The 15000-nt window shown below is 46.8% G+C and overlaps 2 protein-coding genes and 1 long non-coding RNA gene across 3 annotated transcripts in view; 1 reads left to right on the top strand and 2 right to left on the bottom strand.

The window, feature by feature from the left end:
* pdik1l (PDLIM1 interacting kinase 1 like) overlaps positions 1–1832 on the top strand; it is a 19671-nt gene extending 17839 nt beyond the window's left edge. Inside the window, exon 5 of the mRNA XM_063186098.1 lies at positions 999–1832. Coding sequence (XP_063042168.1) covers positions 999–1340 — 342 coding nt within the window. The 3' untranslated portion in view covers positions 1341–1832. The remainder of the gene's footprint in view (positions 1–998) is intronic.
* Positions 1833–3183: 1351 nt separating this feature from the next.
* LOC134436749 (uncharacterized) lies at positions 3184–5704 on the bottom strand. Its single transcript, XR_010032257.1, has 2 exons — positions 4961–5704; positions 3184–4852 (listed from the first exon to the last, which is right to left on the bottom strand). It is a non-coding gene; the product is annotated as an uncharacterized LOC134436749 (long non-coding RNA).
* A 7497-nt stretch (positions 5705–13201) lies between these two features.
* krit1 (KRIT1 ankyrin repeat containing) overlaps positions 13202–15000 on the bottom strand; it is a 22426-nt gene continuing 20627 nt past the window's right edge. Inside the window, exons 16-17 of the mRNA XM_063186097.1 lie at positions 14582–14698; positions 13202–13870 (exon numbers count right to left, since the gene is read on the bottom strand). Coding sequence (XP_063042167.1) covers positions 13781–13870; positions 14582–14698 — 207 coding nt within the window. The 3' untranslated portion in view covers positions 13202–13780. The remainder of the gene's footprint in view (positions 13871–14581; positions 14699–15000) is intronic.

Raw genomic sequence — 15000 nt, 5'->3', positions numbered from 1 at the left:
TCCTCCTCCACCTCCACTCCTCCCCCGACTCCTTCTTGCTCCTCCTTCTCCTCCTCCTTCTCCTCCCCTTCCTCTCTCCTCCCCTCACCTCCTCATCCTCTTCTTCCTCCTCCATATCTTCCTCTTCCCCCTCTCCCTCCCCTTCCTCTCTCCTCCTCCTCTTCCTCCTCCTCTCTCCTCTCTCCTCCTCCTCTTCCCCTTTCTCTCTCCTCTTCCTCTCCCCTCTCCTCCTCCTCTTTCTCCTCCTCCTCTTCCTCCTCCTCCTCCTCCTCCTCCTCCTCCTCCTTCTTCTCCTCATCATCCTCTTCCCCTCCTCCTCCTCCTCCCTCTCCTCCTCCTCCTCCTCCTCATCCCTCCTCCTCTCCCCTCTACTCCATCTCCTCCTCCTCCTCCCTCTCCTCCCCCCTCCTCTCTCTTCCTCCTCCTCTTCCTCCTCCCCCTCCTCCTCTCCCCTCTCCTCCTCCTCCCCTCCCCTCCTCTCCCCTCCTCCTCTCCTCTCCTCCTCCTCTTTCCCTTCCTCCTCTCCTCCTCCTCTCCCCTCCTCCTCCTCCTCCTCTCCCCTCCTCCTCCTCCTCCTCCTCCTCCTCCCTGCACCTCTCCTCCTCCTCTCCCCTCCTCCTCCCCTCCCCTCCTCCTCCCCCTCCTCCTCTCCTCTCCTCCTCCTCCTCCTCCCTCTACTCCATCTCCTTCTCCTCCCTCTACTCCATCTCCTCCTCCTCCTCCCCTTTCCTCCTCCTCTCCTCCTCTTCTTCCTCCTCCTCTCCTCTTCCTCCTCCCCCTCCTCCTCTTCCTCCTCCTCATCCTCCTCTTACTGTTCCCCTTCCTCTCCCCTCTCCTCCTCCTCTTTCTCCTCTCCTCTTTTTCCTCTTCCTCCTCCTCCTCATTCTCTTCCTCTTCCCCCTCCTCCTCCTCCTCATCCTCCTCGGCCTCGCTCTCCTCCTCTTCCCCTTCCTTCTCCTCTTCCTCCTCCTCCTCCTCCTCCTCCTCCTCCTGGGTAGGTGTGGGAGGGCCACTACACGGCGAAGGCGGACATCTTTGCTCTGGGCGTGATCATCTGGGCCATGGTGGAGCGCATCACCTTCGTGGACGTGGAGACGCAGAAGGAGCTGCTGGGCAGTTACGTCCAGCAGGGCGGCGACATCGTGCCGCTGGGGGAGGCTCTGCTGGAGAACCCCAAGATGGAGCTGGCCATCCCCGCCCGCAAGAAGACCATGAACTCGCACATGAAGCAGCTGATACGAGACATGCTGTCCGCCAACCCGCAGGAGCGGCCCGACGCCTTCGAACTGGAGCTGCGGCTCGTCAGGATCGCCTGCAGAGAACTGGACTGGGACACATGATGAGACGCTAGGGGGCGCCAGAGAGAGAACTGGACTGGGACACATGAGACTCTAGGGGGCGCTCTGGAGAGAACTGGACTGGGACACATGATGAGACGCTAGGGGGCGCTGTGGAGAGAACTGGACTGGGACACATGACTCAAGGGGGCGCTCTGCCGCACACTGGGCTGAAATATTCTCTTGATTTCATTTAACCAAGCGGCAACTTTTCAGACTATCAATGATTGTCTGTTCGAGTAAGATACTTCAGGTTCGTACTTTTCTGGGATCTATTTCGCTGCATCAGGTGAACGCCCCCTTTAGGAGACCATTGATGAGGAGACCTTTGGAGACTTGAGGTTGAGAATAAATGTCCCTTTTCGCTGTAGAGCCATGAAATGTATTCACTTCAGTTCAGTTAACCAGACGCAGGGCTCTGAGCTAACACACCAGGCTAGCAAACAGCCAACTGCTGCTGGTGGGGAAATGACAGTTTGGCTGGTAGGAAATACCAACTTAAATAAATGATAGAAGTCCATAACACTGTTAATGCTCCCAGTGATTTATTTGCACGACGTTTCGGACCTTCGTCCTTTCTCATGTGCAACCGTTGCACTTGAGAAAGGACGAAGGTCCGAAACGTCGTGCAAATACATCACTGGGAGCATTAACAGTGTTGCAGACTTTCATTTATTTCAGTTACTTTATTTTGTCCAGCACCTGTACCACTGATGTGCGTGCATTCTCTACCTTCCAGGAAATACCAACTTACCAGCCACTTTGACCTATTAGGGAGGGTGTGTTTGGCCATTATAAGATTGATATGGATGGGAAAAAAATCCATCCAGTGGGACGGACCTTCCTGAGGCACCTTGCCGTTTGGTTTAATGAAATTAAGTGTTTATTATTTTGGAGTTAAAGCCCAGAGGGCACGATGGGAATATGAACTGTGATGTGATGCAAACGGCAGCAGTGGACACCAATGCGCAGCGTAGTGCATCGTAGCGCAGGCCGCCACCTCTTATCCCCTAACGACCCTATAAGGGCTTTCGGTTTGGATTTCTTTTCTTTGTTTTTGTTTTCTGCCTTTGTTTGTTTGTTTGTTTGTCCCAAGTGACACGAAGTAATTGCGAAGCAAGATGAACAACAACAACAAAAAATAGCACTTAATACGACGCAAATTGATATGGTAACTTGGGGAAATGTGGCGTTAAACATGAACTTGGACTTGAAGAGTTGTACAGCTCTGGGTTGAAAAGGAAAAAAAACTGTTTTATTTTATATATTTATATAATTTGAAACGGTAATAAAAATCCAGTCATCAAACGTGACAAAACGCCCACCCGCTAATCACTGGGTGGAGGAGACCTATGCACCCTTTCACCTGTCTGTCTGGAAGGTGCACTGTGTAAGATTTTTAGTTGTTTATTTCCAGAATTCATGCTGCCCATTCACTAATGTTACCTTTTTCATGAATGCTTACCACCACCGTCAAATTCTAAGTATTCATTATGACTGGGGAAAATTGCACCTTTCATACATGAAAAGGGGGATCTTCTCCATGGTCCGCCATTTTGAAATTTCAGAAATAGAAATTTTTAGCTGAAGAAATAACTTTACTTTGGCCATACTAGAAAATATTAGTTAATTACCTTGTAAACTTTCATGAAAAGATCAAATTTGGCAATAGGCAGCCCAGTTTCAATGAGCAGCATAGTTGCAGTACCTGTTTTGACCATTTCCTGCACAGTGTACCTTTTAAAGGTGCTTTAGTACATACTATATACTGGCAATTGGCGAACCACGATTGGGTCCTTGATATTTGCAATGTTAGACTTGCAGAAGATATTTTGCAGTGGTGGCGGCAGTGGTAACCCTCTTTAAGACGTTTCCAAGGTGACCTCATAAGCATAGTATGTTTTGAGGTCCTTTCTGATTGGTGGAGAAATCGACCTGGCTCTTCTCATTGGTGGAGAAATCGGCTTGGCTGCTCTTATTGGCTGAGAACTCTGCTTGGCTCTTCTGATTGGTGGCTTGTGTCTTCAGGAATCCTCTGCTCTTCGCAATCCATTTGGTCTTCCTCGTGTGAGGACGATTATCAGAGACTGTCTGAATATAAGGAGACGGAACACTTCAGAAAGCGTCCATAGGAATGAACGGGGGCAGTTTGTTACGCTAATATGGCGCGTGCTTGCATATATCCCACCTGGCCGACATCAAGAGCCAATCGCTTGCTGAGCTGCGCTGTCATTTATCCAATCATCTCGTTGCCTCGACTGACCTGGTCTGACTAGTCTGAAATTGCGACCCAAATTGCGACCCTGAGACGTAGCCAAGATGGCCGCCGAATGAAAGGACTTATTTTCTTATACTCGTATTGCACTCATATTAGCGTGACGAACTGCCCCCATTCATTCCTATGGACGATTTTTGAAGTGTTCCGTCTCCTTATATTCAGACAGTCTCTGCCACATCTCTCCTTTCCTATGGTGCTAAATCCTCCATGTGCGTGCGTGCGTGCGTGAAGTCTTCTGATGCAATGAAGAAACACCGGACAAAAGTCCCTTTATTACCACGCCGCACACGCGCACACACACACACACACACACACACACACACACACACACACACACACACACACACACACACACACACACACACACACACACACACACACACACACACTCAGCCACAGCCACCGCCACATTCTCCTCCACTACCGACCAGATCAGCGACTGCAGAATTAACCGGTTTGCGTACTCCAAACACACACACACACACACACACACACACACACACACAGGTTTGCGTACTGCAATCTTCCATGATCCGTGTTGGACTGGACTATGACTTCCAGCGGGCAGTTTGGGTTTTTATGAGTTTGGTTGTCATGGTGTTGTGTTCTTATGAGATGGGTTGTCATGGTGTTGTGTTCCTGTTTTTAATTTTATTGCTGTTGCCCAACTCTCTTGAAACTAAGCAGCTGTTTTCATAGTTACCAGTGTGTGCGTTTGGTGGATCTTAAAGGTGGACTGTGGAATTGTTTAAATAGTTAATTTCCAGAATTAATGCTGCTGCCCATTTTCACAGGTGTGAAATGCAGATGAATATACACAACCACCATCAATTTCTTGGTATCGGTAGTCGTATATTCCATATTGGAAAATTACATTTTCTTTTTTTTTTAAATGTATTTTTTAGGGGCTTTTATGCCTTTATCTGGCAGGACAGTCGAAGATGGTGACAGGAAGCGAGTGGGACAGAGAGACGGGGGAGGATCGGGAAATGACCCCGGCCGGACTCGAACCGGGGTCCCCGTGGGTAGCCTACTGTCTGTACAGGCTTGAAAACGATGCTGCTGATCAGACTATAAAATAATACCTTTTGCTTCGTACAATATTCCAATCTCAAATGCATGCTTCCCAGTGGGGTAAGGGTGTGTGTGTGTGCGTGTGAGAGAGAGAGAGATTTTAAGTGGAATCATTACCGTGATGGCAAAAAAAGACCTTCTGGCACAAATGGACCTTCACAACCTCCACTGGCCACACAGCTCACTCACATCTGGCAACCTCCACTGGCCATACAGATCACTCACACCTGGCAACCTCCACTGGCCACACAGCTCACTCACATCTGGCAACCTCCACTGGCCATGCAGGTCACATCTGGCAACCTCCACTGGCCACACAGCTCACTCACACCTGGCAACCTCCACTGGCCATGCAGATCACGTCTGGCAACCTCCACTGGCCATGCAGATCACGTCTGGCAACCTCCACTGGCCACACAGGTCACACCTGGTCCAACATGGTTCTGGTGAGAACTGGGCCATAGAAACCCGACCCAGGGCCTTGAGGCCTACTGACCCATACTGTTGTCAGGCCCAACAGAAAGGTGCCGGTGCTCGCACCAGTTAAGTTCGGCACTAAAATGCTCACCTGCAAACCACCTGCCCTCATGTTCTGAACTTTTTCTGCCGTTGACCGTGTTACGTGGATGAACCTGTTGACATCCACATTATCGTCACAGCTCGCAGAGGGGATAAAAATCATTATTTTTCCGGTTGGTGATTAGTAGGTGTGTGAATGGACACGGCCGGCAGCACTTCCTTAGTCCTCAGTCGACCTGAGCGGCCCGGTCACCATAGGATTCTGCTGAGCAGCCTTTGACCTCCGACCTCTTAGACCATATGCTGTGTTAAGTGACTTCCCAGACAGACAGACGGTGGCCGCTGCTCCACTTCTTACAAGGCATGTATGTGTAAGCCTTCCTGAAGTGTGTGTGCGTGTGCGTGTGCGTGTGTGGAGGGAGTTGGTACGTGCAAGCTAGCAAGGCTTAGTTGGCAGGTGGACCTGTTCATCATGGCTTGCAGTCAGTCTCGTCATCGTGTGGCGTGTGCAGTGAGGGTGAAGTAAGGAGAGGGGAGGTGAGACAGACCCCATGCATCGCACAGCAGCAACACAAACTGCCCTCTCTCTCTCGCGCGCGCTCTCCCCCCCCCAGTTAACAGGAGGTCAGCTGAACTGGAGCTGCAAGCTGCTTATTGACGTGAGCAAAGGACTTACTGTTGCTTACACACACACACACACACACACACACACACACACACACACACACACACACACACAGAGATAGACAGACAGTCAGTCAGCCGCCACTTAGATGTTCACACTGCGCGCGCGTGTTTGCCTTGCAGAGAAGCCGAACATTGTTGAACTTGAACATTTCTGACTTTGAAGGTTGATTTGATTTCATATTAAATGCTTGTGTACAGGGGATGGTGTGTGTGTGTGTACAGGGGATGGTGTGTGTGTGTGTGTACAGGCGATGGTGTGTGTGTGTGTGCGCGCTTTGTGGATGCAGAGTGTTTCATTTGAGGTGGTACTTGTCTTGAATGCTGAAGTATATTGTGGATTTTCTCCTTTCTTTGATTTGTTGACAATTGACTGCACTATGGCTTCATTTGACTCCATAATAAATAAAATGGCTCTTTTCTAAATGACCGCAGAGTGATGGTTTGTTGCTACAGTTGGCTGCTACAAACGCCTTGCGTGCGTGTGTGTGTGTGTGTGCATGCGTGCGGGTGTTGCTCAAGTAATTAGCTGGTCCTCACACAAGATCAGAAGGCACCCTCGCCTTTCACCAGACACACACACACACATAACCAAGCCTTGGGAGTGCACATAAGAACAACACACACTCTCCTGAAGCCTCATCGTCCTCATCACTTCTGGACACTTGAAACCACCGAGGCGAACATGATCTCTCAATCCCCCCCGGAAACACACACACACACACACACACACACACACTCTCCACATCACAGCTGGCACACACTGCAACTCTTGGGCACTAGAGGTGATGAGGGGGCCCTACTATACTGCCCTACAATTTCAGAACGCAGTATAATTCAAAATGCCAAACAGAAAAAAGGCTTTAAAGTTTCCTTTCTGGCCGCGCAACTGTGTTGGAGTTGAAGTGGTGATGACATTTCCATATAATACTTTTTTATGGTGAAAATTTATGCACACAAGAAAAAAGCAAAAAAAAAAAAACCAACATTCTCATTACTTTTTAGCTGAAAAATCATTATACTGCGTTCTGTTGTGGTATTACTGTCTACACCAAAACCACAGTGTCAATGGAGAAGTGCAGTATAATGCGCATTATACTGCGTTCTTGGCTAGCGACGTAACCTCCTAAAACCAAAAAGTGCAGTATAATCAGTTTTTATCGTTTTTTTCTGAAACGGGACCAAGTGGGACAAAAAAAATTTAACACAAGAAAAAGAAGGTATTTTAAAGCCAATTTCCGGTCTAAACCCATTTTCGACCATTTTTAAGATACTGCGTTCTGATATTGTAGGGCAGTATAGGCTACCTATCAGGGGCCCTACAATAGGCGACCTATCAGGTCAGGGGGCCCTACAATAGGCGACCTATGACAACTATAACAACAACAACAACAACAACAACAAAAACAAAATATACCAAACAATTGCCCCACATCATCTGCAACTTTGGATGTGCGCACCCTACCCAAAGCGCATTTTTCTAAGGGTGGATTCCAATCGGCAGACTTCTGTCCTCCCTTGCTCACTCGCCTGCTTGTGACCTCATGATGATGTCACTGACATAGAAAATGAATTAAATATCTTGCAAAAGCAGAATCCTAGTGTAATTTTCGCATTTTCAATTGGGATGGTGAATGAAAAAATCCCCAAAAGTTGTTGTGGCGAGGCTGACAGCTGGGAAACTTTATTTGTTTTCTCCACGGAGGAGGGGCCAGGATGCAGGGCACAAGTGGAGGACGGGAATAAGGGGAGGGGTAGATGGTGTTGAAATTGAACTAAGGAAAGGAAGGATGGAGGATGACAGGAGGGGGTATGACAGCTAAAGCCCACCTGGGAAACTCCCAACTCCCACTGTCATTGTAACACAGCACTCCACACCGCACACAACGAAATTGCATTTTATGCTTCACAAATGCAAGGGGGCAGCCCTCAATGGCGCCTCAAGGGAGCAGTGCAGCTGGACGGTACCATGCTCAGGGTACCTCTGTGTCCCCTGGTGGGTTGGGAATCGAACCAGCAACCTTTGGGCTAGAAGTCTGACGCCCTAACCGCTTACCCATGACTGCCATGATGGAGGATGACAGGATGGGGAGCCCTGAGAACAAGGAGGAGAAGGAGGAGGATTAGATCAGGGAAGAGAACCAGGAGAAGGAGGAAGAGGAGGAGGGGGAAGAGGAAGAGGAGAAGGAGGAAGAGGAGGAGGAGGAAGAGGAGGAGGAGGAGGAGGAGGAGGCGGGGAGAAGGAGGAGGAGAAGGAGGAGGAGGAGGAGGAGGGAAAGAAAGGAATCACCGGAGCATCTTCAGATGTGGAAATTAACTTGTTTTATTGGCCAAGCACCAAGACTAACATTTTGACGTTCACACGTCTTCTTCCCTGCATTTAACAAGTCCTTTCCGGAGACGCACCAGATTGTGAAGTGCAGGAGCGTGGAGGATATCTCTCTTTGCTGCGAGGAGGAGGAGGAGGAAGAGGAGGAGGAGGAGGTGGAGGAGATCAGGGCCCGGCCTGCCTGCCATCCATACTAGTCTGGGGAACAAAATGAACAAAAGAATTGCTGCAAAAATTCTTTGGTCTTTTGTAAAAAAAAAAATGGTCTTGTTCAGTCAGAGTTCGTAAATACTGTACAGTGGTTACGTGAGTTGAGAGTGTGAGAGTGAGTTTTTGTTTTGGTTGCTGCGTTTCCTTATTTGCGAGGATGACATCGTGGATGTGGGATGACATCATGGATGTGGTGTTATGTGGTATGATTTAGTCACTCTGCCATGTCATGTTGCTGTGTAGGCTTTGGTGATTTCTGCTCTCTTTTTAATCTGTGCATGAATTAGAAACATTTACCTCCCCAGTTTCCATGTGGCGTGTGTGTGTGTGTGTGTGTGTGTGTGTGTGTGTGTGTGTGTGTGTGTGTGTGTGTGTGTGTGTGTGTGTGTGTGTGTGTGTGTGTGTGTGTGTCTACTTCTCCTCTGAGCTGTGCGGGGCCCACCAGTGAGTCAGTTCTGCGCCACTAATTGAGGGGCCCCTTTAAGTCAAAAGTGCCTGGGCCCTATTTCTCCCCCATGAGGGGCCCCTTTAAGCCAAAAGTGCCCGGGCCCTATTCCTCCCCCATGAGGGGCCCCTTTAAGCCAAAAGTGGGGCCCTATTTCTCCCTCATGAGGGGCCCCTTTAAGCCAATAGTGCCCGGGCCCTATTTCTCCTCCAGGGGGGGCCCCTTTAAGCCAAAAGTGCCCGGGCCCTGTATCTCCCCCAGCCCACTCCAGCCCGGCCCGGCCCTGTCCTCTCTGGTGTTCCTCTCCTCAGTCTGCCCACAGTTGGACCCAGGGTTGCCAGATGAGGCTGATGATTTCCAGCCCAAAAAATTCTCAAAACCCCCTGGAGGCACTAAATCCCGCCCAATTCTATTGATTTCTATGGCAAAAACTGGGCGTTTTTTTTCTCCGTAATTTACTTTTTTCCCCGCACACGGCCATCCTAAGCAGCCCAATTGGGCGGGAAACCGCCCAATCTGGCAACACTGGTTGGACTCAGAAACATAAACACAGATCATCACAGTGACATAATCCCGTTGCTCTTTATAACGCTCTTAAACTGAAGTCGTGAATGTTTGGAGCAGGTTGCGTAATGTCTTCCTCATGGAGTCCAACAGCGACGGCTGACAATACACAAAGGGAATGCAATCAAAACACACAGACACACACAGACACACACACACACACGCACACGCACACACACACACACACACACACACACACACACACACACACACACACACACACACACGAAGGGGATGCAACAAAAATAAATAAATAAATAAATAAACAATCACTGAAGGACACGCAACACACAAAGAGGATGCAACAAAAAAAATAAAAAATAAAAATAAACCATGACCGTGTGGGGAAGAGCTAGCATTGAGCCTTTTGAACATCTAACCGCTCAACAACAAAAAACGCTTTAGGATTTGATTGAATCAGCCAATGCAGAGAGAGGGGTCTTTATTTATACATTCACTGAGCTTGATGTGTAGTGGACAGGGCACGCACGCACGCACGCACACACACACACACACACACACACACACACACACACACACACACACACACACACACAGACACACACAGACACACACACACACACGCACACGCACACACACGGTTTAGGAGGTTAACTTTGGTACATAATGTGGTTGAAGACAAAACAAAAACTTTTTCTAAACAGCATTTTTTTCTTTCATTGTCTTTGCAAAATATTTTGAAATAATTGAGACAATTGAGATATCAAAAGCAATATTGTAAATGAATGTGTAATTTATTGTTGCTTTTGCTTTATAAATAAAAAAGTACAACTGTCATGGCCGTGTCGCTGGTGCTTCTTAACCGCCCTTCAACACTAACTTTAACCACTTAACCTTCAACACACTAACTTGAACCACTTTGCAGAGTTTTGTGGTGATTTAACTATTAAATGGGAAGTTTGCAGATATGTCCATTCCGAGTCCAGAGAGTAAAAACTCCTCCTTAGTTTCATTCCCTCACAGCTGGTCCTGAGTACTCAACCCAGTAATCAGCTGTAGAATAGAATAGAACAACAGAACAATAGAATAGAACAGAACAGAATAGAATAGAATAGAATAGATAAGAATTGAGTAGAGCAGTTTGAGTCCTATAGGTCTGCAGGTGAGCATTGCATTCCTATGGAGTGGACAGGCAGTCAGCTCGGTGACACCCAGTGAGAGCACGCTGGCTCGGCTCGGTGCGGTGACACACCTTCAGGGCAGTCATGGGTAAGCGGCACAGCACCAGCACCGGCCCGGCACAAGTGGAGGAAGCAAGGTCGCATATTGGAATGTACCCAGTGAGAGCACGCTGGCTCGGTGCGGTGACACACCCTGCTGGCTCCTCTCCACCTCGTCTCTTCTCACTTTACAACCTGACGTCAGTCACCTCACCACAGCCAGCGGAGCACATACACACACACACACACACACACACACACACACACACACACACACACACACACACACACACACACACACTATACACCTGACGTCAGTCACCACAGCGAGCGGAGCACAGCGCACACAGCACAGCCTCACTCCAGCAGACATGACGTGTTATTGGGTTTTGGTAATGGACATGACATGTGTTATTGGGTTTTGGTAATGGACACACGAGAACAAGAACGGACAGTAATAACGGAAATGCTCCGTACGTACTCTATGTCCTGAAATACTCTTCTCATTCACACTCATCTGAAATTCTTTCCATGCGTTGGTAGTGCAACAGGGCGATCAGACCCTCCTAATCTGGCCAATGTTTGTCTTTCCAATGTACCGGAGGTTTTAATTGGTTCTTGCTGAGGGATCACCTCATATAATGAGCAGAAGTCTGCGGCCCACTGGGTATGAGAGAAGCCCACTGTGTATGAGAGAGGCCCACTGCGTATGAGAGAGGCCCACTGTGTATGAGACCCGCCTATTGCGTATGAGAGATGCCCACTGTGTATGAGAGGCCCACTGTGTATGAGACCCGCCCACTGTGTATGAGAGACGCCCACTGCGTATGAGAGAGGGAGGCAGACTGTGTATGAGAGAAGCCCACTGTGTATGAGAGAGGCCCACTGCGTATGAGCATGTTGCAGGCTTCATTGCCAGACAACTGGTTGAAAACCCCCTCGCTATATAGCCTGACAGGTCAGGCCATTAAACACAAATAAATCAAGGCAACAAAAGTTACAAAAAGCAGTACAGCACCTATGTGCACCCAGGATACTGACTGAAGGTCTTAAACATTAACATGTGAAAAACAAGAAAGGAATCATCGGAAAATGAATGAAACTAGTACGGTGGGGTTCACACCGTCACAAATGAATGGTAGAGAATATTGACCAAAAGCTTTTAAAAAAGGAAACCATTTGGAGAAATATGTGTTTCCTTTTACACAAGTGTTAAGTGAGGACATTCATATTTTGCATGTGTCTCATTTGACCTCAGTGTTTTATTGTGTATGCTGTTTGTGATGTGTGTGTGTGTGTGTGTGTGTGTGTGTGTGTGTGTGTGTGTGTGTGTGTGTGTGTGTGTGTGTGTGTGTGTGTGTGTGTGTGTGTGTGTGTGTGTGTGTGTGTGTGTGTGTGTGTGTGTGTGTGTGTGTGAAGTACAACTTTACAATGCCCTTATTACCAGAGAAATTAGAATACGTTATTACCCACGATCCTGATACTGAGTGATTTCCTGAGAAAGAGATCGTGCCACACTGAAGCTGTAAAACATCAGAGCCGTTTTTATCTATATACGGCTCTGTAAAACATTATGCAATGCTGACACCTAGTGGTGAATAATGGAATGGTTTTCTAAATTCTCTACTCCGGAGTCAGACTTGAGTCACAGTTGACTTGAGACCCGACTTGGCATATTAGGAATGACTTGAGACTTGTCTTGAAATGTCTACATATATTCCATTTTTTGCATTTGTATGTGAAAATATTGCATGGAAAAAAAGAAGATTAAATTATTTGCCCTTAACCAGTAGCAATAGGTCCGTTTAAAATCATGGAGTCTTTGCTGTCTGTATGAGAGCAATAATGGCATTCAGAGGTGAGTGTTTGTTTGCATTGGTCCTGTTGCTTTACATGCTTTACACTTACAATGAAGCAGACACGTTTTACATGTACTACACCTTGAATGTGCACCGTGTAATATTTTAAATAGTTTATTTCCAGAATAGATGCTGTCCATTCATAAATGTTACCTTTTTAACAAATACTTACCACCATTAAATTCTAGGTATTCCTTATGACTGGGAAAATTGCATTTTACATACATGAAAAGGAGGATTTTCTCCATGGTCCACCATTTTGAATTCCCAGAAATTGGCATTTTTAGCTGCAAAACTTACTGTACTTTGGTCATACTTAGTAAATATTGGTTTATGATGTATTAATATTCATGAAAATATCATATTTGGCAATAGGCAGCCCAGTTTCGATGAGCAGCATAGCTGCAATACCTACTCTGGCCACAATCTTACACGGTGCATCTTTAAAGGAACAGTCCACCGTGTTTCAATAATAAAGTATGTTCTTCTCTGACCTGAGATGAGTTCCTCTGGATCTGACTCTTCTTCGGATGCACCCCCAGTCAGCAACGCGCACGGCGCAAACTCGTTAGTATTAGCTTGGCTCAGCTTTGTCGACGGACGCAAGAGGTGCCTTAAGTTAGAAGTGACCAAATCCTTCCGCGTGTTCCCTAAATCTCCCCTGCATGACTAGTAAACCGATCACAAAGTTGTTGTAATTAAACAGACATGACAGCTGTGCATCAGTTTAGGGATATATTATTCATCATCATTTTAATAAAACAGAACCATTACATACACATATTTACAGTCCTCTGGGGAATATTAAAATGACCAGACATTTGTAATGCTAAGGGGAAACATCATTTGAATAGCACTTAGGTGCTGTTTCCACGTAGCAGAATATTTTTAAGTGAAGATATTTTTTTTTCTCCTGTTTAGGTGGAAATGTAACATGGGGATAAAAATAAAAACTCCATTGTAACAGATGCATTTTAGGCCCCTAAATGAGATATAAGCCTGCCTTTTGATATGTGGGTTTTAAAAATCTGCTTACATGGAAACAAGGCCAATACCAATGTAAGGAGAAAAGGAGAAAAAAATATCCAGATATAAAAATATCCTGCTACGTGGAAACAGCTCCTTACTGAGTAATATCATACAGCATTATTGTATGCACAAGTAAAAAAAACAAGAAATGTTCCGACACAAAAAGGAAATATGCAATCACATTTTATAAAAAAAAGTACAAAGCAACACACCACACACACACACACACACACCAACACACACATACACACCCTGACAACACATTCTGACGTTAACCGTAGGCATACTTGTCTGCTGAAACCCGGTCGTTTGGAACGATCTGACCACTTAACTTGATGAGTAGCTTCACGATGAGGCCAGCCTGAAACACAGCAAGATCAGGAAGACAACAGATAAGACACTGAAGTATGGTGTCAAACTCAAGCCCAGGGGGTCAAATTTACTCTACTGTACTGTACTGACCTGTTTGTTGTGGACTTTGAAGTTCAATACTCTACTGTATTCTACTCTACTCTACTGTATTCTATTCTACTGTACTCTACTCTACACTATTCTACTCCAGTGATTCCCAACCTTTTATGTCCTGTGTACCCCCTAAGCATCTTTGCCACATGATGAGTACCCCTCCTTCATGCTCTATATCTGTTCGTCTGTCTATCTAAATGTGATTACACCCCATATATTTGTTATTATCACATTTTCCACGTACCCCCTGAGGTGTGTTTGCGTACCCCTAGTGGTACACGTACCCCTGGTTGGGAAAAACTGCTCTACTCTACTCTACTCTACTCTATTCTCTACTCTATTCTCTACTCTATTCTCTACTCTACTCTACTCTACTCTACTCTACTGTACTGACTTGTTTGGCACTCTACTGTACTCTCCTCTCCTCTACTGCCCCCTACTGACCTGCTTGGTGTGGACTCTACTCTACTCTACTCTACTCTACTCTACTCTACTCTACTCCACTCTACTCTACACTACTCTACTCTACTCTACACTACTCTACTCTACTGCACTCTAGCGCCCCCTACTGACCTGTTTGGTGTGGACTCTACTGCCCCCTACTGACCTGTTTGGTGTGGACCTTGAAGTTCATCTTGTTCTGGACGCTGATGATCTGGAAGTTCTGGTCCTGCTGCCCCAGCTGCCACATGAAGGAGCCGTACTCCAGACTGATCAGCAGCACCTGGCATCAGCCAATCACACGGCAGCAAATTAACGTCATCATCATCAACATCATCGTCATCAGCCAATCACACGGCAGCAAATTAACGTCATCATCATCAACATCATCGTCATCAGCCAATCACATGGCAGCAAATCAACGTCATCATCATCATCATGTAATGCAATACGGGTTCTCACCTACCCTGGTCTCCATGTAATTTAAATGAAATGCAGTACAATGAAATATAATGTAATGTAATGTAGTGTAGCGTAATGTAATATAATGTAAATGTCTACCTTGGTCTCCATGTAGTGTAGTGT

Source organism: Engraulis encrasicolus, chromosome 20 (assembly GCF_034702125.1).
Source record: "Engraulis encrasicolus isolate BLACKSEA-1 chromosome 20, IST_EnEncr_1.0, whole genome shotgun sequence".
Lineage (NCBI taxonomy): Eukaryota > Metazoa > Chordata > Actinopteri > Clupeiformes > Engraulidae > Engraulis > Engraulis encrasicolus.
This window is presented reverse-complemented; position numbering and strand designations above follow the sequence as displayed.